A 20,597-nucleotide genomic window follows, 5' to 3' on the forward strand; every position below is an offset into this window, starting at 1 on the left:
GCTACCTTCTAATTTCTCAACGCAATGCTAAAACAAAAAGGACACATGAAGCCGCGAATTTCCTTCCACAAACACAATCTGTTTGATAAAATCACACTGTATTGCTTATATCCGCTATTTACATGTCGTCGTCAGCTTTAAAATGCTGAAACGGGCTCTCGTTGAGCCTCTTCGTGGTTGCTCCTGCCAACCGTACTTGGTACCCCCGCACCCTCGGACCCCCGCCATGTACAAGACCCTCTATGCGCACAGCATACTTCTTCTCGAACACTGACGCAGCATCTTCAAACTCCCCGGCCTGCAAAGACATGCGGATTTCTCTCATGAACTTGTTAGCAACGTGGATGTTGTGAATTTGAAGTAACGTCCATGCAAGCATCTCTTTAGCGTTTAGTAAATGTGCGATATAAGCACGGTGATGGCGGGTGCAGGTATAACATTCGCAGCGTTCAACAATCGGCTCCAAGTCGGTGGCGTACTTATCCGTATTCCAAAGATTGATTCCAATATCCTGCTTTTCATGAGTTGCATCAATAGCCCTTCCATTGGCTGGTAGACTAAACGTGAATGCCACACCGGCATCGGTTGTAGTTGTGATCCAGTCACCCAAAATGAGATCATGTCCATTTTTGATCACCGTCAAAACATCATGGGGTCCATGCAAATAAGTGAGCGATAAACGCAGAGTATCGTGTAGTTCATTAGGCAAAACGGAGAAGTCTGCCGTGAGCGACGACGTTAGTGAGGCATCAGATGCCGGCTTGTACATCACCTTTTCCGCGAGGAGATCAACATCATCTTTAGCTGCGCTTGGTTCGCTCAGAAATGGTGATGATAGATCCATAACTGCCAGTCCGCTAACATTTCCAGTTTCAAGCCGCGTTGCCGTGCCGTCAATGGTTTCTATGTGGTCATTCAATCCCGAAATCGACTTTAGGTATCCACTCTGTTGGTCCATCGATATTCCAGGAATCAAAGGAACAATTACTGCAGAATCTTTCGCAAATCGTTGTAATGTCGCGACACTCCAAAGCTCATTGCGACTAGAGAGTTTGCGAGCTCTGTTTCCGCCAATTCGCTTGATGTCTCTGGTCAACAGCCCAGCGCCTGGGGATGAGATTGGAGACATAAGAAGTGGTAAATCAATCGGAGCAATGATCACCGTGTTCTCGTCTCGAATTTGATGCCCAAGTCGCCAATAATCTGGAATAGACAGTTGTCTAAAACCGTCGTTGGTAACGATTGCAAGCGTGTTGTCAGAGTTCGCTTGAGATGACGGAATCGGATTCGACCGTCTAGGAGCAAGAAATATTGGAATATCCTTTGATCCAGAATCTGTTTTCTCGGGAAGAATTGAAATAAATTCTCTTATCCGCCGCCCGCATTGTGCTAACGGCGCTGTCATTGGGACGCGATCCACAACTGTGCACAGTTAGTACACAATACACCAAGCCGCTCAACGCCAATTGCACAGCACGCACAGTCTTCTAGTCCCACGTAAACAGCTGGTACCTTGACATGTCGTTGTACATTATCGGGCGTCAAATGCGGGATGCATCCTCTAGACGTGGGTATTATGATATTTGGCGTCTCTATCTGATTGGTGATGGAAAGACCCTGGCGCTTTGAAGGGTTGAACACTCCCAATCTTGCAAATGAATTGGCCGCGGTACTGATGGGATGAAATCCTGGAGCAGACATATCAGTCTTCGATGTTTGAGAGATTGGCAGCAACTCCTCGGTCATTCTATATCCTGTAAATTGGAGACGACGCTGCAAAACAGCTATGAGATGTAGGCCGAAGTTAGAAATATGAGCCGCACACCAGTCTATGAACCTAAATATTTTACTACTTTTCATAATATTCATCAATCATTTGAAGTTTCGAAATGCGGTATGCTATTTAAATCGATTTCTCGAAGTACCGGTAGATTAACTGACACGAACGTACAATATAATTATCCAACCAAGTTAACGCAAATCAAAATATCATCAAGGTATATTAACAACTTTAGTGACGTCTCCTATGATGAGTCGCTCTTACGACGCAATATTTTACTGGTTAGACCGTGTGATTGTTGAGCGTAGTCCATAGTGCGCACCCTCATCTCCGCCAACATTGTCACAACATTGATGCACAGGTAAATAAAAGAGCCAACTCCGCGGAAAATAGCCAAGACAGCAACTGACCACAGCACGACTAAACATATATGTTAGTACAGGATTTTCCATCCCGCAGACAGACTCAAAACTTACATGCTAAGTATCCATTGGATCCAGTGTTTTCCACATCGAAGGCTTCGATGATGATAAACACCAACACCGCATTAGATACCATCCAAACTAGTACAACTCTAGTACGAATTCCTCGGTAATAATCTTCCTGTTTTGTGGCTTCACTTGGCCCAGGTGCAACGTCGAGTTGCTTTCGCTCTCTCAAATTTGCAAGAGCTTCTTCGTATCCCGAGTCGATATCCAACTGCTGTGATGGCATTTCAATTTCGACAATATCTTTTGCCATTCCGGCTTTCACGACCGCCGCACCAAGATCAGTGTTGATCTCGTTATCACCCTTCGTTCCCCAGGTCACATCATGAGTATTGCACAGCGCGTATACTTGAAGCACGCAGATATAAGACGGCATTAGCAAAAAGTACTGCACAGAACTCGTAAACATATGCCACGGGTCCAAATAGAGAATGGACATTATCCAGTATAGACCGTAAGTCGATAGCACAGACGCGATCATATCCACGAATGTACTTTCGCTATCTGACTTCTCCGCGACGGCGCGAGCAATGTAATAGATTCCGCAACCGGTTGCATAAGCAGTTATTATAGCGAATAGGGCCATGCTGCCAGTGAACATCATCCTTGCACCTTGCGGCCTATTTCCCAAACTTATGACAAATTGAGCCGCTATTAACACCGCGCACAAGATCTTTAACACAATAAATATGTACTTTCCGGCATTGTGAGGGAATGGATCAACATCTGCGTCATATAAACTGCCTGTGATAAAATAAAAAGTAAGATAAAAGTTCGCCATCGCAAAGTACGTGAAGAATAAGTTAATGAACTGATAGATGAATTCCACATGGAACATGAATTTGCGCATGTATGAGTGATCTGTTTTCCAAATTTGTCGAAAGTGAAGCTGCGCATAAAGTGCAGCAAATAGTGCGCCGTTCAACCAGCGCCGTCGTTGACTGATGAATTCCGCAACAGCATCTAAATTTTGAGTATCAATATACCGTTCAACTTGGAAAAAGTGGTTGAAACACACATACCCGGCACATCTGTATCACCAACGCAGCTCTTGACATGCTTCAGAATCCATTTCTCGCCACGTTTGGCAACTAACTCCCAGCACAAGATTCGATCTTCTGCCAAGTACATGTTTGCAGTGAATACATCTGCATCATGTCCTTTGAGCTTCTCACCTTTGAAGTATGACGCTAAAGGTCCATTGCCAGTTTCGTCATTTTGCAATGCGTAGTAGCGATATGCCGATAACGCGCCAGGAAGCACCGATATATAACCAAAAACGCTTTCCATAGGTTTATCAAGAATGTTTGACATTTTGTACTCGAAGTTCTGAGCCGCAACGATTGGATTTAGCAGGTTGCGCCAATGTTTTCCTTTCATAGCTCTGACTTCTCCGGAGGCACCTGCAACATTTGAATCTTGGTCAAACGCTTTCCACAAGTGATATAATGACGTATTTCCCGGTCTCGTTCCCACGTCTAGTAGTATGCAAACATTAGGCTGTAATACCGGGCAGAATCCATTGAATAACCAGCGATGTGAATTCAGCTTCTTTTCATTTGTCTCTTTCAAGCAAAAGATAACCTGGACTGGAACAATCCCCTTTTCGGCACCCTTGAATTTTAAGTCGGAATCCAACGAAATCTGAGTGGTATACTCGTAGATATGTGCCTTAACTTCCTTTCCGTTAATGAAATTTTTGGCGATACCGTCTTGGTAGATACCCATGGCCGCTAAGCAATCCAAGACGCGTGGATTGATTTTCTTTCGCCCGTCGGATACGATCACAACGACGACCTTTTTCCAACCGTCCTTTCCCCAAACTCTGCTCTTCGATCGAGAACACAAATGAGAAATATTCTTGAACACTGCATGCATTGTCCGGGCAAAGTTTACCTCGTCTTCATTATACATTGTGATGCATATGCATAACTCAGTTTCTCGATCATACTTGACTGGTCGCAAGGTGAAGCCGCTGCTTGAATAGTCGTCCGGATCGCAGGTAGCTGCTGTATATCGCACGTTTCTAAACTCTTCATTGTCACGGCGAGGAAGAAAGCTGAACAATTTTGTTGGAATTGGACAATCTAATACCAGATTTCCTCTTGTTAGTTTGACCTGTCTTCTTGTCATTGAGCGATGTCGTCTAGGTTGTGCCATTTCGGGAACTGATTCTATGACGGGACTCGTCATCGATACACCTGTCTCGCGAGTCTCCTGTCTGTTCAAATCTTTGTCGTTGAACTCCGAATCGTCTTCAGACTCATAATCAAATTTATCAAGGCGTGAATATCCCGACGACGCATTAGAGTTTCTCTTTTCGGAAGGCAGCGACGCAGCAAGTGAATACAAGCTGTCGTTGTCATGATTACCATCTGTGGCCGTGGATGGCAAATCAGTCGATGTAATGGTAAGATCTGCACTCGAGAGCAACTTTCTCGCTAGCATACCGCTTCCGGTCCGTGGTAGTGCACTGAAATGCCTGCTCGATACTATAGACGAATCGTCATTTTCCAGTAATGGACTTGTATGGTACGCAGAGAATTGGTCGCGTGATTGAATGTCAATAAATGTGTCGGATGTGCGATGATGAAGGTCACCAATTGCCGGAAAGACTGGAGGCGGCGAATGCAGCGACTTGTTCGCGCCTGCAATCACAGCTGCAGGATATGGCAACGCGCGAGGACTGCCGACCTTGTGAGTAGGAGGTGGTGGTCCATAAGGTAGAGCGTGAGGTTGAACGATTGATTGGTGAGCGGCAAGCGAGGAGCGCGAGACCGGAGAGTCAAAATGAGCCCTAGACGGCGAGACAAGCAACGGCTTCGTCGGTGTAGTCGGGTGGGAGTAGTCGGATTCACCGTCCATGGACACGGGACGAGAGTATAATCTCGAAGCAGAAGCAGAAAACAAAGGCTCTTCAAACGGATCACGACTTAAAGAATCTGACTGTTTTGCTCCTGATCTGTGAATGATTCTCGACGCCGAGTAAGGCGATTTTGTAGGTGACGGAGGTGCAGAATAAGGATTGGCGGGCTCATCTGCAACATACTAGAGTTAGAAATATGATGATGCACTATCTCGTCCACAACGCTCTCATACCGGACTCAAAGGGATTTTCCTCTTCGTCGTTTTCCAGAGCAACGTAAGTTCTTTGTCTCGGTGGTGTTGCCGGTCGAAGAGATATTGACGGCTCCGCCGCTGAAAAAGAGGCTGTTCCTCTATCAACTAAACGATAACTGTCTTCAGGATCCACACTATGCCGCAAGGGCGAACCTGCTCTGGACCCGTTATAGCGGTTGAACATGAGGCTGCCTCACAATCGATACTGCTAGGAGCACTAATGAGGAGACAACGTAGGGAGCTGTTGCGGAGGAGAGAATATAAAGCTTGAGAACTGTATCAGCGCTGGTTGAGAATGCTATGTAGCGATCTACCGTCTCCAGATACGTTAGAAGGAGGCGTCATGTGTCATTGCGCTTGGGGCGCTCATGTCGTAAACAACGCGCGAACTCAATTCTCGGGATCGTAAATAGAGTGATCACCACGACAACCGCGCCGCATGAGCCGCACCATATATCACGTGATATTGATTTCCCGCCAACTCAATGTTGACCAGAAAGAACAGCGCAAGCGACCACTCAGTTCACTCCCCTTGAGCTCTCAGATAGTTTGACAAACGCAAGTATAATCGCGTATCAATATGCCAGCGTTAGGTTCTGCGACCGTGTTCATTCACCAATCGACACTGCTTTTACAGGCTCGGCCAACAACTGTACGTCTTTACTTCATGTCCGTCTCCTGACATGCTGAAACTAATATCTTCCTCAGGCAAGAGTGTCCTACTCTTACAACATGCACAAGTCTACCAAGCGGGCTATGTTCAGCGCTAAGTGCTACGATCCGATATCAGGCGCATGCTTTAGATTCAAGACACACAAGGCAAACGAATTAAATCGAATTCTTCGGGCGCTATTAGGTTTCGGCACACAGCAAGCAGGACTCTCTAACGGGACTGACGTTGGGGCGGTTATCGAATAAGGGTTCAAATTGCATAGGAATTGTGTTTCGCTCTAAAGATCTTGTACAATAGTTCATCGCTATAATACAGTAAATATGGTGGATGGTTTGGTTATAATGTGCAGGCTTTCAGAATCATTACTGTCTATTTTCATTGCCTTGAAATTGGCGATCATAGAATTTTCATCTCACAACTCGTTAGAAAACTCTACTCTAGATCTTCTGCGATGTCCAGCATTCTACCGTCCATACCCATAGGCGCAGAGATCATTACTCCAAAGGGAAGGTCGTTAATTGTGCCAACGTTCAGAGAAATAGAGCACATCGAAAACACGTTGGTGATGCCGGTAAAAGTGCTCAAATCACGATCCACATTCACTGGGTCCGCGGCAGCTTGAGCAATTGTGGGCTGGTATGGCGCGGTTGGGGTAATAACCACGTCGATTCCCTCGGCTCCTTCAAACTTCAAGTAAAACTCGGTCTTCAGAGCGCGAATCAAATCCAGATCTTTGAAGATTTTGACAGCAGAGATACTGCTAGCAGAATCGCTGATGGAAGACTGAAGTTTGGCGATCGAAGGATCAGTTGAGATTATACCCGAGCTAAAGGCCTTACGTTCAGCGTAGACAATCGGTCGTGCCAGCTTGGTTGCTGTTGTGACTGCGGCCCAGTTATTGGCAACTTCATGTCCACCAAGGGTCTTAGCCTTCTCAATGAATGCGGAAAATGCACCCTTATAGTCGTCGGAGAGGCTGGATAGGTCATCTGGTACAGAAAATCTAAAGCCGCCGATCTTTGGTCCACGGAAATCCACACTCTTGATGGGGATCAGGCGATCCGGAACGGAGTAAGGATCGGCCAAATCTTGACCGCGAATTTCGGCGAACACGGCACGGCCATCGGAGACTTTTCTGGTAATAATCGCAATCGAATCTATAGAGGGGCAGAATTTTTCGACTCCCTCAGAGGAGAGAAGACCCTTGGTAACATTATATCCGACAACACCATTAAAAGCTGCAGGAATCCGGGCCGAACCATCAGTGTCCAAGCACAATGAGAAAGAGGACAAACCCTTAGCGACGGCCAAAGCCGAGCCATAGCTATAACCGCCAGCAGAATAGTCAGCATTTAAAATGCTAGTAACCCCATCAATGCTCTCGGTAATCAGCCCCGATCCTGTCTTCTCGATATTCGTGATGCCCACCAATACAGCTCCGGACTTCAAAAGTTGTGCCACAATCTTTGACTTGTCGGCGCTGAATCCATCGCTGATCGTAAAGGGAATTCCATAGAAATACGGAGCATCAGTAAAATCATCGAGAATAGTGGGGGTGGGGAGCGACTTCATAGCAGTTCCTTTGTCAAAAATTTTCGAAAACAATACCGCTGATCCAGGTTTCTCAATCTGCTCATAAATACGATCGATGACATTAGCGGGAGTTAAGCTACCATTACGGTAGGCAGTTCGTAGTGCAGATATTGACAGGTCAGAACCATTACAAATTGACGGAGGGATAGTGGTAACTGTAGCAGCCAATTCCAATAGAGGCTTACTGGTGCTGTTATATCCAAGAAGGCCGTCGTAAGCGCAAAACAAATCCATTGTGGCATGAACAATTTCATCGTCAAAGCCACCGGTGCAGTCAGTCAAAACGCAGGTTTCAAAGCCGTGGTCGTTAGCTTCACGGAAAGTAGTCGCGACGCAGCACCTGTGGGAACTTGTCAGAGAGGTTTAGACATTGATAGCAATAGATGAGCATACTCAGTAGTGACACCGGCCAATAGAAGATGAGTGATGCCACGGCTGACGAGCATCTGATGAAAATCAGTGTTATAGAACGAACCCTTGCCAGGCTTGTCGAGAATAGGTTCGTCCTGAAGCGGCTTCACATCATCGACAATGTCATGTCCATCCGAACCACGAACCAGCAGTCTGCCCATAGGACCGTCAGTGCCGATGATAAGCTTGTGTCTGTCAGGATTCGCGGTACGCTGTCTCATCCTCTTGGTAGGTGGGCAGTCTGAAAGGTCGGCCACATGGCCCTCCCGGGTATGGATGACATGCAACCCCAGCTTGCGGGCAGCAGCAATGGCGCGGGCAGTAGGTTCAATTACCGAAGACACCTTATTGAACACCTCCTCCGAAGGACACTGCAAGTAGCCATAGCCGTTCTTGAGCAGAAAGTCTTTCTGCATGTCAATTACGACCAGAGCAGTGCGGCCCTCGGGAAGAGCGAAGGGGGATGGTTTCGCGGAACTGAGAGATAAGGGAGCCATAGTGTATATTCCGCGGAGGAAATGTCAATTGGTTTAGATCAGACGCCGAATTCAGAGCGAGCACAATGCTGGGTTGAGCTATTAGGAGCGGGGTCGCGGAGGGGGTGACAAGGCGACTTGGGACGTGGGGCGCGGTTGAAGTAAAGATACCAACTGCTTTGATAGTCGAGCACGATCTGTGTGGAGTCCCAGAGCAGAAGCCCACGAAACTCTGTCGGAACGCGTCGCCAGCGCTCGTGCAGAACTTGAGCCTCAAACTTTTTTCCTCCCAAGGCACAACTTTTCGCTCGTTTCTTTCCCGGCCTTCTCGTCTCTCAGCAGTCTGCTCATAGACGTAGGCATTCCGTTCGCCTCGTGCTTCAGAGATCTACTGCAGACTCTTGTTGCTACACGTGAGTTTATACGTTTGTTTTGCAGCGTGCAGCGGGTTGATGCATGGACTCTTGAACTGACTTGTATCGTTGTTAGTCACACCGTCTTGGAACCGCCACCCGTCTAGTGCTGAGAAATGAAGTTTGTTGTCGTCTCTGGAGGTCAGTTTACTACTTATCAATTACATTTTTTGTTGTTTTAGTTACTGACGGTTTGGTTAGGTGTGATCAGTGGCATCGGCAAAGGCGTCATTGGTAAGAGCGCGGCGATTCGAATCTCCATTTGAGGTCTTACTAACCGTTCTAAGCCTCATCGACGGGTCTCCTGTTTAAGACTCGTGGCTACAAGGTATCTGCAATCAAAATCGATCCTTATATGAACATCGACGCCGGCACGATGAGCCCTCTCGAGCACGGCGAAGTGTTTGTACTCGACGATGGCGGCGAAGTCGATCTTGATCTTGGCAACTACGAGCGATACTTGGATGTTACTCTTACTCGCGAAAACAATATCACCACCGGTAAAATATACAGTCATGTTATCGAGCGGGAGGTGCGTTTTGTTTTGTTTTACTAAGCATGAACAGTTCACGTCTAACAACTGTCTGGTATGTAGCGAAAGGGTGATTACTTAGGAAAGACTGTTCAGGTTGTTCCTCATATTACCAATGCCATTCAGGACTGGATCGAACGAGTTGCGAAGATTCCCGTCGATGATTCTGACGAGGAGCCTGATGTCTGTATCGTCGAGCTTGGTGGTACCGTGGGAGATATCGAGTCAGCGCCGTTTGTCGAGGCCCTGCGACAATTCCAGTTCCGCGTTGGCTCGGAGAATTTCGCTCTAATTCACGTGTCTCTTGTTCCCGTTGTCAATGGAGAACAGAAGACTAAGCCTACACAAGTTGCAGTCCGTGACCTGAGAGGACTCGGTCTCACACCTGATATTGTGGCTTGTCGCTGCACTCAAAAGCTTGAAGCATCGACATGCGAGAAAATCTCGATGTTCTGCCATGTTGGCCCAGATCAGGTTCTAGTCGTTCATGACCTGAGCTCCATTTACCATGTTCCTCTTCTTCTTGATCAGCAGAAGATTATTCAGCAGTTGTCGAAGAAACTACATCTTGAAAATCTGACACCGAAGGAGAGCTTTGTTTCCAAGGGCACAGCGCTCTGGAATGACTGGAAATTGTTGACTTCAACGTAAGAGACGACAATACGTTGTGTTTGCTGGCAATGCTAATGCTGGAATAGTCACGATCGAATGTTTGAAGGTGTGAACATTGTTCTTGTTGGCAAGTATACGCATCTGAAGGATAGTTACATTTCGGTTATCAAAGCTCTTGAGCACTCGGCCCTGCGATGCCAGCGGAAGCTTACCATCAACTGGGTTGAGGCGACGGACTTGGAAGTCGATGCTTCTGAGACCAACCGAGTCAATTTCCACAAGGCGTGGCACAACGTCTGCTCCGCTGATGGTATTCTTGTGCCGGGTGGCTTTGGATCACGCGGCACTGAAGGCATGGTTGCGGCGGCAAAGTGGGCTCGTGAGAACAAAGTTCCCTACCTTGGAATCTGCCTGGGACTTCAAATTGCTGTGATCGAATACGCCAGAAACGTTATGGGAATCACAGGTAAGTCAAGTTCGACATTATCGGCCTTTCCTTATCTTCACGCACTTCAAATTAGACCAGTACGCAGAGGCTTTCACGTCTTGTATTGGTATTCCTCAAGTGCAATATTGTTCAGCTTGTATTCGCGGATTTATCTGCTTCTCTCTGAGCTGTCTGCTTTCCGCAAGGCGTTCTTGTTATGTTTTCAAGCTAACATTCCTCAGATGCACAATCAGAAGAGTTGGTTCCTGAGCCTCCTGCCAATCCTCTTGTTGTGTTCATGCCTGAAGTCAGCAAGACTCACCTCGGTGGAACTATGAGGCTTGGCCTGCGCCCTACCAAGTTCCAAGCGAATACAGAGTGGAGCAAGCTCCGTACGTTTCCTTTTTTTGACGAAGCATGACTTCTACAGTTGTTTACATTGTTATATAGGACAGCTTTATGGTGGAGTGGATACGGTTCATGAGCGTCATCGTCACAGATACGAGATCAATCCGAAGTACGTTCTCGAATTGGAGAAAGCAGGACTGGACTTTGTTGGGAAGGACGAAAGGGGCGAGCGCATGGAAATTCTGGAATTGAAGAACCATCCTTATTTTGTTGGCACGCAATACCACCCCGAATATTTGTCTCGCGTGCTGGAGCCGTCTAAGCCATACCTCGGATTCCTTGCAGCCAGCTCCGGGATACTTGACGCCATGCTTAAGAAATAGATCTAGAAGAGCTCAAGTGGCTGTTTCTTTATGTTTTGCATTTGTTGATCAGTTATTTGTCTTTTATGTTTTGAGCGTTGACTAATGATGCGTGCAAATATGAGTTGATGCTTTGTGTGTTGCTTCGTTGAAGACAAGATCCTGGCTCTGATCTAGGCACGTAAATGTATATAGATATTTCAGGGGGGAGGGACATACGCTCACGGCGTATTTTCGTGTATATTTTGTCTTTGTATTTATTTGTACGATAGAACCGGGTAAATATTGGTGGCACAAGTATATTCATGACGATGATGGTTAGTTGACTCACCCGGTATGTTCTTACTTTTCTTCAAGGCAAGATTGACTCTTACCAGCGAGTGACTTCAAATTTTGAGCATTTGCGACTCTGCTGCGAAGTGAGCCTTGAATCTACAGTTCATCGCATAAGTAGAAATGTAATTGCAGTTGAAGTTATAGCGCGATGGTTATTGGTGGAAGTAGAGCGCCGCACTTCGCGAACTCCGCAGCACTGTACGTTTTGTGAAGCTTCCCCAGGCAGCTGGGCTATCAGACGAGAGCGCCTTTTTGCTCCTATTCGGGCGACAGCGTCTGTGAGCTACTTCCTCCTGCGGTGGATTGTACATCAATTTGGCAGTGACAATGAAGTCGCGGACTTTCGTTGACTCGGCACTGGCAAGCAGGCTACTTCGCTCTTGTGGTAGCCTTCCCCGAGCATCATTTCGGCAACTGTGCTGCCCAGAAAGTCATTTGAGAGCTCCTTCGAGAAGAGCACAGTTTACTTCATCGACTCGGCAAAGTGCCGTCATACTATGTCGGCTAACTGGTCAAAGGGAATACAGCACTGCAATGGACACAATGAAGCCAGCTGCGTCCAAGAGCGATGTTACTTTCATCGACAGAAGTGAGATGGTTCAAGATGTTAACGTATATGTCTGCACTTTCTAACTGCCATATTTTAGCGCCATTGGAGCAGTATAATCACCTTGTGTCGCAAGGTACAATTCGAGACGACTCATTTCAGCGAGGAATTGTGACGGAGCTTGTTACACTCCATGATACCATCAAGAAGTACCATCCACCGCCAGTGGAATATCCCAATATTGAGGACTTGAAGCCGAAGAAGGGGTTTTTCAGCATGTTTGCCAACGGCCCACCAAAAAAGCCTGCGGTTAATCTCGACCAAGTTCCCAAGGGAATATATTTGTACGGCGATGTCGGCTGCGGCAAGACGATGCTCATGGACATGTTCTATAGCACAATTCCTACCACAGTTCTATCGAAACGACGTATTCACTTTCATTCATTCATGCAAGAAGTCCACAAGCGGGCGCATTTACTCAAGGTTGAGCACGGTGTCGATTTTGATGCTACGCCATTTCTGGCAGCTTCACTTGCGAACGAGTCCCGGGTATTCTGCTTCGACGAGTTTCAAGTCATCGACGTAGCGGACGCAATGATGCTTCGAACACTGTTTGAAGCTTTAATATACCATGGTGTTGTATTTGTTATTACTTCCAACCGTGCACCGGACGAATTATACAAGAACGGCGTTCAACGCAAATCATTCCTTCCATGCATCGAGCTGATCAAGGAACGACTTCATGTCATTTGTCTTGATTCTCCAACGGACTATAGACGTATTGAGCGTCCTCTTAAGGACGTTTATCATTCTCCTTTGGATGCTGACGCAAAGGTTCATGCCGACAAGTGGTTTAACTACTTCGCAAATCCACGAGATCCTCCTCATCCGGCCACTCATCATGTGTGGGGAAGAGAGTTGCATGTTCCCAAAGCTTCAGGTCCTGTTGCACAGTTCACGTTTGACCAGCTCTGCGGCCAACCCATGAGTGCAGCGGATTATCTCGAGCTCGCTAGAAACTATAAGGCCTTTGTTGTCACTGACATTCCTATCCTGACATTGTCTAATAAAGACAAGGCACGGCGTTTTATCACGTTTCTAGACGCAGTTTACGAAAGTAAAGGAAAGCTTGTTGCGACTTCCGAAGTTCCGTTTCAAAAGATTTTGGTCGACAACAGAGACAAGAGCAGCGCTCCGGCAGATATTGATGAATCGATGGTGAACATGATGGCGGAAGTTGGTATTTCAAATGATAACCTGAGTAGCTTAAACATGTTCACCGGCGACGAGGAGCTATTCGCATTTGCGAGAGCCCTTAGTCGTCTGCAGCAGATGTCTAGCGCTCAATGGGTTGATACGGAGGTGTAGTCGATGTAGCAAGTGATATTGTCAGGACGTTTCATTTCATCTACAGAGGGTTGGTGATATGCATGACAGACTTCAACGAAGATGATATAAATAGATTGATTGGGTCATGAATTTATACTTATTTACAGCAAACAAAGCTTCTATCTTAATAGCCCATGTTCCGGTATCGATTCAATAAGCCAAACATTTCTTTCAAATTTGAGCGAAAGCGCGCAGCAGATCGCTCTCTAGCCAAGCGCTTTCGCTTGCGCGTAGGCTTCTCGTACTCTCTGTATCTAATTCCAGTTTGCTGCAGTGCGTTGGCAGCACATAGACCGTTCAGTTGGCGGAATGAAACCATCAGGGGATTCGCAGCCCGACTAGTCTGGCTGACTTTGACAGTTCTGCCAGTATATACGCCAACGTCCGGAAGGTGCGCCAGAGACACAAAGTTGACAACCTCGCGCGATGCCTCGAGCTCTGGTCTTGGTGCATTGATGATTTGTGATATCCGACCCTGATTTGGTGATTCTTCGGAGTTCGGTCTTGCAGGCTTAAGCTTCGGCTCTGCTTTCTGCGCAAAAAGACCTGCAACTGAGAATGACTTCTTGTCCTCGGAAGGAGGCTCGGCCGTCGAGCTGGCTTGCCGTAGGCCAAGAACGCTCCACGTCGGCTGGCGCCAAGTGACACGTGCAGGCAAAAAGACCACGAGTCCTCGCAAGCTCTGCGGCCGCAATAAAGTAGGGGCCGCCATGGTTGTGGACGATATATGCGGATATCTGACGGGACGGCAAAGGTAGAGGTGTCGATGGGTGCCAGGGAAGTTGCACAGATTGGATCTTCAAAGTCGTGCTGATAATAACGCATGAGCTGCGCTTGGCCAGTATGACGCCTACCGCATGCGCGACTGCACAACACTCCTCACTTCCACCGCAACTTTCCATTCTGTACGACACATGGATTACAGAGGAACAATTCAATTTTATCTGATATCTGATACTCACTTCTTATTGGTGGACTCGGGGTTGTCGGGTCTTGTGTCCGTGTAGCAGTTCTCACATGCTACAAGGGTCTTGTGTTGCAAACCTCTGTGATTCTCATCTCCGCCTTGAGCTTCTCAAAAATTACATTGAGCTAACGCCCTTGCTGGACGAGAATAGCCGCCATTAGTCACTCTGTTCTACGATTAAAGAGAGCAGTTTTGATCATTCCACAGCGCGTGAAATGTCGCGTCATCCGTTTGGTTCTGGTTTGTGAACCTATTCTTCCAATGCTTTTGCGTTCTACGCGGAAGAGTGGTACGTGACTGACTTTGCCCTTAGGAGCCTTTCCTCCACCATTCGGAGTCCAATCCGGTCCTAGCTCAAATGCACCATCATTTCAAGTCCCCGGGATGAATTCGCAACTTGGAATCAACGGTGCTCAAATGCCTGGATATGTTCAGCCTCCAGGCGCATATCCGTTCGCCAACACGCCGATGCCATTCCCAGGAGCGCCGGGCATGGCTCCGCCTTCTCTGGGGAGCAGGCCCTTGATACCGGTCATGCCTCATATTGCACCGGTTGGGTTCATGCCAACGTCGGGCTCAGGGAATTCGACTTATGCGCAGAACGATTCCACATCGTCGACAGATAACAGAGCACCAGTTGAAGTGCCTGCCATGAAAAAATACTTTTTCTTCAACGACCCCAGCCTACGACAACCGACTGAGACAGAACAGCTACGAATAATTTTTATTGGGTCAATCCCGGAAAATGTCGAAGATTTCTGGATCGCCCGAATATTGGACCTATTGCCTGGTTTCAGCGATTGGATCCGGATAAGAGATGCTCTCAACAAGCCACAGGATTTTGCTTTTGCCGAATTCGAGGATCTTGTATCTCTTGGTAGATCTCTATCGATTCTCGCAGACGTGGAGATTCCGACTGTGGAATCCAAGGATGTCGATAAGGCTTCAGCCAACAAGGATTTAGAGGACATACCAACGAAGCTATTGATTACCTATAGTGACGCTACAAAATATGCGATGGAATCTGACATGGCTAATATTTCGGCCGAGGAAACTACAAAAGTAGTCACAGGCGTGAGCGAACAGATCAAGGAATTGCTTGACATATGGAAGAATCCGAAAGCGCGCGCGGAGTATCGAGAAACATACATTGCTGAACATAAGGATGAGGAGCGAGATGCTTTCGATGGTCTTTCTCTCACCGCACAGCCTGGAGATGACGATTTGACTGATCTGCCGCCTGAACAGAGAGTTATTGTCATGAAGGAAATCGCTGCGTTCAGAGATCGGGCCACTCAGCGAGAACGCGAGCGCATAAAGCGAGAGGAGGAGGTCGAAATGCAACGACTGGAACGGATTCAGGCAGAAAAGCAGCGACGGAGTGCTGCGGCTGCGGACTCATCTATTGGCGATAATGGCGGTAACGCTCAACATGGAGTTACGTCAACAGTGTATTCTCAACCGATCGACTTTGATAAATCTAAAGATAACGACGACATGGGTCCTGATGCTGAAGGAGTTACCGATGAAGCGTTAGAAGACCAGAGACGCGACAAAGAGGAGGACGAGTTGGAGGAACGGTTCCTAGACCGCGAACGACGCTACATGCGAGAAGAGCAGGCTCGGTTAGCGAGCTATGAACGTGAAACTCGCCATGAGCGTAACGACAAGGAGAGACAATTACAGAGTCGGGAGAACATGTCAAGACGGTTTGCTGATTGGGACGACGATCGCGAGGAAGAGCGGCGATCGGACGAATATTACAGAGACCGGTCAGCTTGGCTTCGCTCTCGGTCAATGTTCAGAAGTCGCGAGATTGAAATGGACGAGCGCGAAGCAGCACTTGAACGAAAGGCTAAAGGCTCTCCGGAGCATACTGAAGCGTCGTCGCTGGCGACTTCGTTCTTGCAACAGCAAGCCGATGAACTTAATCTGCATAGAACATCGGCTAGCAGGGACACTACGCCGCTTGAATCAGCGTCTGAAAATTCTACTCAGAAAGAAGAGCTTCGTCGCGACGCAGGACCGATTCGTGTTGCCCTTAAAAAGGAGGAGACCAAGCCTGTATCTATCGGCTTTGCAAAGCCTGCTGCAAAGTCGACTTCAGGATTTAAGCTTGGAATGGGACCCAAGAAGCTCGAACCAGCTGTTCGAAAGATGGGCGGCGAAGCAAAGGTCGGTGTTCTTGACGACGAAGAGGAAGAAACTACGACCAAGAGGAGAAAGCTGATACCTCTGTCGTACGACAAAGTTTAGGAGAGGAGGGATGTTGCATGCTAAGTTGGTGCTGCGAAAACTGTACAATATTACTCTGTATACAAAATATATGACTCAATATCATACGATTGGAAAGAAGTGCTCGCTATTCGTAGAGAGATGGAAGCAATCTTGTCAGCAGCTGGCTGGAGAACGGCCCCTCTAGGGTGCGGCTCAAAGATTTGATATGAACGGAAGAGGTTCTGAAGGACGCATGAACTGGACCACGACATACCATATTTAGATTTACATCTCGACGTCCTAGTTTTAGCATGAAGGCGGCCGTCCCCCAAGTCGCAAAGTCGGCATTGACGTTTGAAATAGCGGCGCAATGCTCGACATCGAAAGCTCGTGCAGCGACCATGATCCTGCCCCATGGGGTGGTAATTGTTCCTACAGATTCAACAAGATGAACTGACAACAGTAACGCTGAAGAATATAGGTCGAAACTCCGATGTTTATGCCAGTGGCCACGCAGGCTTCACTCAAAGGATTGACTCCAGAGCAATTGGAGGATCTGGGGTGCAAAATTTGCCTGAACAACACATATCATCTGTGAGAAGCATCTTCGTATTTTGCATGTAATCCACAGCGAGCTAATGCGTCAAAGGGGACTGAAACCTGGAAAAGAAGCACTGGATATCATTGGAGGAGCGCACAAATTACAGTCATGGTCACGAAATATTTTGACTGGTGAGTTCTGCACCGGAAATGTCTGGAAGACTGGCGCTGACAGGCACATAACAGATAGCGGAGGGTATGCACTTTTTGCAGGACTGAATCGAAACAAATGACTCACTTTAGAGGTTTCAAATGGTGTCGCTTTTGAAGCTTGCTACGATCACAGAGGAAGGCGTGCGATTTCTAAGTCCTCACGACGGTTCACCTATGCTTTTGACGCCAGAGCACTCTATCGAACTGCAGAACAGCATAGGCTCAGATATCATGTATGCTACCATGATACTGCACTCAATAACAAACTACTAACAAATTTATACAGCATGCAGCTGGACGACGTGGTTCACACGCTTACAACGGGACCTCGTGTTGAAGAAGCTATGTGGCGTAGTGTGCGCTGGCTCGACAGATGTATCGCAGCAAACAAAAACGAAGACAGACAGAATCTCTTTGCCATTATTCAAGGCGGTCTTGATTTGCGGTTGCGAGATATTTGCTGTAAGGAGATGGCTAAACGAAACACTCCTGGAATAGCAATTGGTGGGCTATCAGGCGGAGAAGCGAAGACAGAGTTCTGCAAGGTGTAAGTTGTATCGTCTCTTCTTGGCCGGCTGGAATCAAGACTAACACTCTCTAGGGTGTCGCACTGCACTGATTTACTACCGCGGAACAAGCCTATTTATTGTATGGGAGTGGTATGCGACGGACCTCTTGTTAAATATTATCTTTGGCAGATATTAATCATTTTGTAAAGGGTTACGCGGAGGACATGGTCGTGTCGGTCGCGATGGGAGTGGACTTGTTCGATTGCGTATATCCGACAAGAACTGCAGTGAGTTTAACATTGACTTTTTCGAGAAAGGCAATGCCTAACGTATTTTGCAGCGATTTGGAAATGCCATAACAGCCGTGGGAGTGTTGAACCTTCGGAACAAATGCTTTGCGGAAGATTTATCGGTCGTTGAACCAGGATGTCGCTGCCCAATTTGCAGATTACAGGAAGATGGAGGCATGGGTGTCACACGATCTTTCATTCATCATCTGGCGGCAAAGGTAGGCTGTCATGACAACCCAGTGTTCCTGTCTTTATTTACTAACATGGTTCTCTACACAGGAGACTGCCGGTGCGCACTTGCTCACGCTACACAACGTGCACTACCAGCTCAACCTGATGCGCAGTGCACGAGCGTCTATTGTGAACAACGAATTTCCTGAGTTTGTGAAAAGTTTCTTCGCTACTCTGCACGGCGGACAGAAAGACAAGTATCCGCAGTGGGCCATAGACGCACTGCGGAATGTAAATATTGATTTGCTGGCGGAGTAGCACTAGTTGGCGAGCACTAAATTGAAGTACGCGCTTGCGCATGCTTCAGGCATGAAGTATGACGCAACAGAGTAAACAAATGCTACGATGATTTCAAGATGAGAGCGTGGTGGTATGTGCGGTTCGTGACGCGGGGCTAGGGCTTGCAGACAGCCGTGTCGGCGATCACCGAACGACCTAAAGACGAATCTCCCATAAAGCTCACGAATTGACGTCCACGACCGTCAACAGCACCGTTCGTATATCGCACTCCCTACACAATCATGCGTTTCTCTCTCATAAGCTCGTCCTTGTTGACGGCGTCGATCGTGTCGGCGGCACTTCTTTCAGAGTACAACTCGCAGACCTCACTTAACCCGAATGAGATGCGCCTCGTTCAGACCGCGTCGGGTGCGCAATGGATTACAGAGGCTGACAAGCTTCAGCTGAAGCGAGTGCGTATTTAGAGTCGTGCATGACTAGCGACAGAGTTGCTAACTAACACACATAGGCGGGCAAGAAGTTCATGGATATAACGGACACTGAGGATGACGTTCAAGTTACCGTCAATGTCACTTTCCCGGAGAGCATCTCGTTCGCCGCTCAAGCAGCACCAATTCTCGCTAAGATCAATGCGACTTACATGCAGAGCAACCTCGAAACTTTTACCTCGTTCTACACCCGATATTACAAGTCTACGACTGGCGCTGAGAGCTCTCAGTGGCTCTTCGATACAGTCAAGGCTATTGCTGCCGTCAATCCCAGCATCAAGGTTTTCCCCTTCCACCACCCATGGCCGCAAACATCGCTTATTGCTCGCATTCCTGGTGCGAACGCTGGTACTGTTGATGACCGCGTCGTTGTCGTTGGAGCACATCAGGATTCTATCAACCTTATCTTCCCGTCGTTCTTCGGTTCCCCGGGTGCTGACGACGATGGGTCCGGCACTGTCACAATTCTCGAGACTTTCAGAGCTCTGGTTACATCTGGATTTGCGCCCAATAACACTGTCGAGTTCCACTGGTATTCGGCTGAGGAGGGCGGTCTTCTTGGTTCTCAAGCCGTGTTCACTGAGTACGCCAAGCGACGCATTCCCGTTGGTGCTATGCTCCAGCAGGACATGACAGGCTTCGTCAAGAAGACTCTTGACTCTGGCATGCCCGAATCTCTTGGTGTCATAACAGACTTTGTTCACCCAGACCTGACTGAGTTCATAAAAAAGGTCATCTCCGCTTACTCCAGTATTCCTTATGTCGAGACTGAGTGCGGTTACGCATGTTCGGATCACGCTTCTGCTGCCAAGGTCGGCTACCCGTCTGCATTTGTCATCGAATCGACCTTCAAGAACTCGAACCCTTTCATCCACTCCACGCGCGACACCATTGACAGACTATCTTTCGACCATATGGTCGAGCATGCTAAACTCACGTTGGGGTTTGTATACGAGCTGGGGTTTGCCAAGTTGGCTTAGACAGTTGACAGAGCAGCCTAGCAAGTCAGTGATTATAGTTAACGAGTGATGTGGCGATTAATTTGGGATAATAGTGGAAGTACCGCGCTTGCGCGTATTTCTTCTGACATAAGCGAATGTTTAGTTCGGATTTTACTAGTGATTTTGGGTTGCACGGCTCCGCAGATACATTATGATTGACAGTAATACACTTAGGAGGGGTTTATACAACAGACAGCAGAAGACCGGCGGCGTATTAAGCGCGCTGATGTGGAAACCCAGAGTGGACTTGTAGAGGTTACCGCATAGGTGTGTAGCGACGGTGCAGTTGCGCAGGGATAGTGACCGCAGTCGGCACGGCTCATGCTCTATCCCCGTCCGCTGGCTGGTCGTATTCTTCTGGCATCCTCGACGGGCATCTCTTCTCGCACGTACT

The 20,597-nt window shown here is 47.7% G+C and overlaps 10 protein-coding genes across 10 annotated transcripts; 6 read left to right on the forward strand and 4 right to left on the reverse strand.

The window, feature by feature from the left end:
• Window positions 1–79: 79 nt before the first annotated feature.
• On the reverse strand, window positions 80–1,869 carry V1518DRAFT_409556 (uncharacterized protein; the record flags this gene model as incomplete). The annotated part of the gene is made up of 2 exons (XM_066902392.1): window positions 80–1,422; window positions 1,482–1,869. 2 exons carry the CDS (start codon window positions 1,867–1,869, stop codon window positions 119–121), a joined length of 1,692 nt encoding a protein of 563 aa, XP_066762183.1. The 3' UTR covers window positions 80–118.
• V1518DRAFT_409559 (chitin synthase-domain-containing protein) lies at window positions 1,870–5,748 on the reverse strand. Its single transcript, XM_066902393.1, has 4 exons — window positions 5,368–5,748; window positions 3,291–5,306; window positions 2,257–3,231; window positions 1,870–2,200 (listed from the first exon to the last, which is right to left on the reverse strand). The coding sequence occupies exons 1-4, from the start codon at window positions 5,570–5,572 to the stop codon at window positions 2,025–2,027; spliced, it is 3,372 nt and encodes a 1,123-aa protein (XP_066762184.1). The 5' UTR covers window positions 5,573–5,748; the 3' UTR covers window positions 1,870–2,024.
• Window positions 5,749–5,834: 86 nt separating this feature from the next.
• V1518DRAFT_409562 (signal recognition particle 9 kDa protein-domain-containing protein) lies at window positions 5,835–6,412 on the forward strand. Its single transcript, XM_066902394.1, has 2 exons — window positions 5,835–6,040; window positions 6,097–6,412. Exons 1-2 carry the CDS (start codon window positions 5,969–5,971, stop codon window positions 6,304–6,306), a joined length of 282 nt encoding a protein of 93 aa, XP_066762185.1. The 5' UTR covers window positions 5,835–5,968; the 3' UTR covers window positions 6,307–6,412.
• On the reverse strand, window positions 6,331–8,766 carry V1518DRAFT_409563 (amidase signature domain-containing protein; the record flags this gene model as incomplete). Its single annotated transcript, XM_066902395.1, has 2 exons — window positions 8,048–8,766; window positions 6,331–7,994 (listed from the first exon to the last, which is right to left on the reverse strand). Coding segments are annotated over exons 1-2 (2,011 nt in total), but the record flags the coding sequence as incomplete, so codon positions are not given.
• A 304-nt stretch (window positions 8,767–9,070) lies between these two features.
• On the forward strand, window positions 9,071–11,256 carry V1518DRAFT_436336 (CTP synthase N-terminus-domain-containing protein; the record flags this gene model as incomplete). The annotated part of the gene is made up of 7 exons (XM_066906287.1): window positions 9,071–9,095; window positions 9,156–9,188; window positions 9,242–9,486; window positions 9,550–10,133; window positions 10,185–10,564; window positions 10,768–10,917; window positions 10,976–11,256. 7 exons carry the CDS (start codon window positions 9,071–9,073, stop codon window positions 11,254–11,256), a joined length of 1,698 nt encoding a protein of 565 aa, XP_066762187.1.
• Window positions 11,257–12,105: 849 nt separating this feature from the next.
• On the forward strand, window positions 12,106–13,486 carry V1518DRAFT_424760 (ATPase; the record flags this gene model as incomplete). Its single annotated transcript, XM_066905875.1, has 2 exons — window positions 12,106–12,160; window positions 12,219–13,486. The coding sequence occupies 2 exons, from the start codon at window positions 12,106–12,108 to the stop codon at window positions 13,484–13,486; spliced, it is 1,323 nt and encodes a 440-aa protein (XP_066762188.1).
• A 6-nt stretch (window positions 13,487–13,492) lies between these two features.
• On the reverse strand, window positions 13,493–14,308 carry V1518DRAFT_409569 (mitochondrial 37S ribosomal protein bS21m). Its single transcript, XM_066902396.1, has one exon. It carries the CDS (start codon window positions 14,217–14,219, stop codon window positions 13,632–13,634), a length of 588 nt encoding a protein of 195 aa, XP_066762189.1. The 5' UTR covers window positions 14,220–14,308; the 3' UTR covers window positions 13,493–13,631.
• Window positions 14,309–14,579: 271 nt separating this feature from the next.
• Window positions 14,580–16,820, forward strand: V1518DRAFT_409570 (uncharacterized protein). The gene has a single exon (XM_066902397.1). It carries the CDS (start codon window positions 14,859–14,861, stop codon window positions 16,728–16,730), a length of 1,872 nt encoding a protein of 623 aa, XP_066762190.1. The 5' UTR covers window positions 14,580–14,858; the 3' UTR covers window positions 16,731–16,820.
• A 95-nt stretch (window positions 16,821–16,915) lies between these two features.
• Window positions 16,916–18,863, forward strand: V1518DRAFT_409574 (tRNA-guanine(15) transglycosylase-like protein). The gene is made up of 10 exons (XM_066902398.1): window positions 16,916–17,113; window positions 17,173–17,285; window positions 17,341–17,423; window positions 17,478–17,487; window positions 17,537–17,677; window positions 17,731–17,991; window positions 18,046–18,103; window positions 18,163–18,240; window positions 18,294–18,461; window positions 18,523–18,863. Exons 1-10 carry the CDS (start codon window positions 17,003–17,005, stop codon window positions 18,730–18,732), a joined length of 1,233 nt encoding a protein of 410 aa, XP_066762191.1. The 5' UTR covers window positions 16,916–17,002; the 3' UTR covers window positions 18,733–18,863.
• Window positions 18,864–20,394, forward strand: V1518DRAFT_453485 (uncharacterized protein). Its single transcript, XM_066906530.1, has 2 exons — window positions 18,864–19,166; window positions 19,223–20,394. The coding sequence occupies exons 1-2, from the start codon at window positions 18,996–18,998 to the stop codon at window positions 20,180–20,182; spliced, it is 1,131 nt and encodes a 376-aa protein (XP_066762192.1). The 5' UTR covers window positions 18,864–18,995; the 3' UTR covers window positions 20,183–20,394.
• The last annotated feature ends 203 nt before the right edge of the window (window positions 20,395–20,597 follow it).

This window comes from Limtongia smithiae (assembly GCF_038497785.1).
Source record: "Limtongia smithiae strain NRRL Y-17922 unplaced genomic scaffold V1518scaffold_1, whole genome shotgun sequence".
Taxonomy (NCBI): Eukaryota; Fungi; Ascomycota; class Lipomycetes; order Lipomycetales; family Lipomycetaceae; genus Limtongia; species Limtongia smithiae.